Source organism: Eurypyga helias, unplaced genomic scaffold, assembly GCF_000690775.1.
Source record: "Eurypyga helias isolate BGI_N326 unplaced genomic scaffold, ASM69077v1 scaffold12919, whole genome shotgun sequence".
NCBI lineage: Eukaryota > Metazoa > Chordata > Aves > Eurypygiformes > Eurypygidae > Eurypyga > Eurypyga helias.
The window spans coordinates 30915-31617 of NW_010270179.1; the positions used below are offsets into that span (position 1 = coordinate 30915).

General features: G+C 63.0%; 1 protein-coding gene across 1 annotated transcript in view; it reads left to right on the forward strand.

The window, feature by feature from the left end:
• Positions 1-301, forward strand: part of MEPE (matrix extracellular phosphoglycoprotein) — a gene marked incomplete at its 3' end in the record, with an annotated part of 5601 nt that extends 5300 nt beyond the window's left edge. The window contains exon 7 of the mRNA XM_010158358.1: positions 97-301. Coding sequence (XP_010156660.1) covers positions 97-301 — 205 coding nt within the window. The remainder of the gene's footprint in view (positions 1-96) is intronic.
• Positions 302-703: the final 402 nt, after the last annotated feature.

The window sequence follows — 703 nt, forward strand, 5'->3', positions numbered from 1 at the left end:
GTGAGGCCAGGGCAGCAGTGGCGGGGGCCAGGGGCGGCCGTCTCCCTGGACGTCATGGCAAGAGGCCAGGGTCCGGGGCGACAGGGGCGTTCGCAGCACTGGGCCACAGCAGGCAGGTGGACCAGGTGAAGCGTGCTGACGAGCTCCATGTCCGAGAACGGGCCTTTTATGCCCTCGGCAGGGCAGGGGGTGGCCCCCGTGGTCCCTACACTAACCTCAGGAGTGCCGACAGCAGCCAGTCCTCTGAGGGGGAGCGGGGCAGCCACAGTGACAGCCAGCAGACAGGACTGCAGCCCTCAAGGTGGGGAGCCCCAGGACACCCCTATGGCCGCTGGAGCCGGGGGGCCCTCTGAGGGGTGCTGGTATGCACACCAGTGGGGTCCAGCAGTGGAGTTTGGGGTCCCACATGTCGTGTCCCCTGAGCATCCCTGCTGCGAGTGCTGATCTCACCTGTGTGATGGGCAGCCTGCACATTGCTGGGGGTCACGCAGTGCTTTGCAGCCCAGGAGCCAAATATCACTGGTTCATGCAATCCTGCTGTTAATTTGAGGGGGGGGCCCTGCGTCCAGCACTGCGACAGCGATGCGTGGGTTTGCTGTGCTAGACAGCTGTGTAACAGCAGTCGTGCTACATGGCATAGGGTAGCATTCATGCACTGATGCGCAGCAAGTAAATAAAAAGCGAGAAAAAGCCTCTGCCCTCA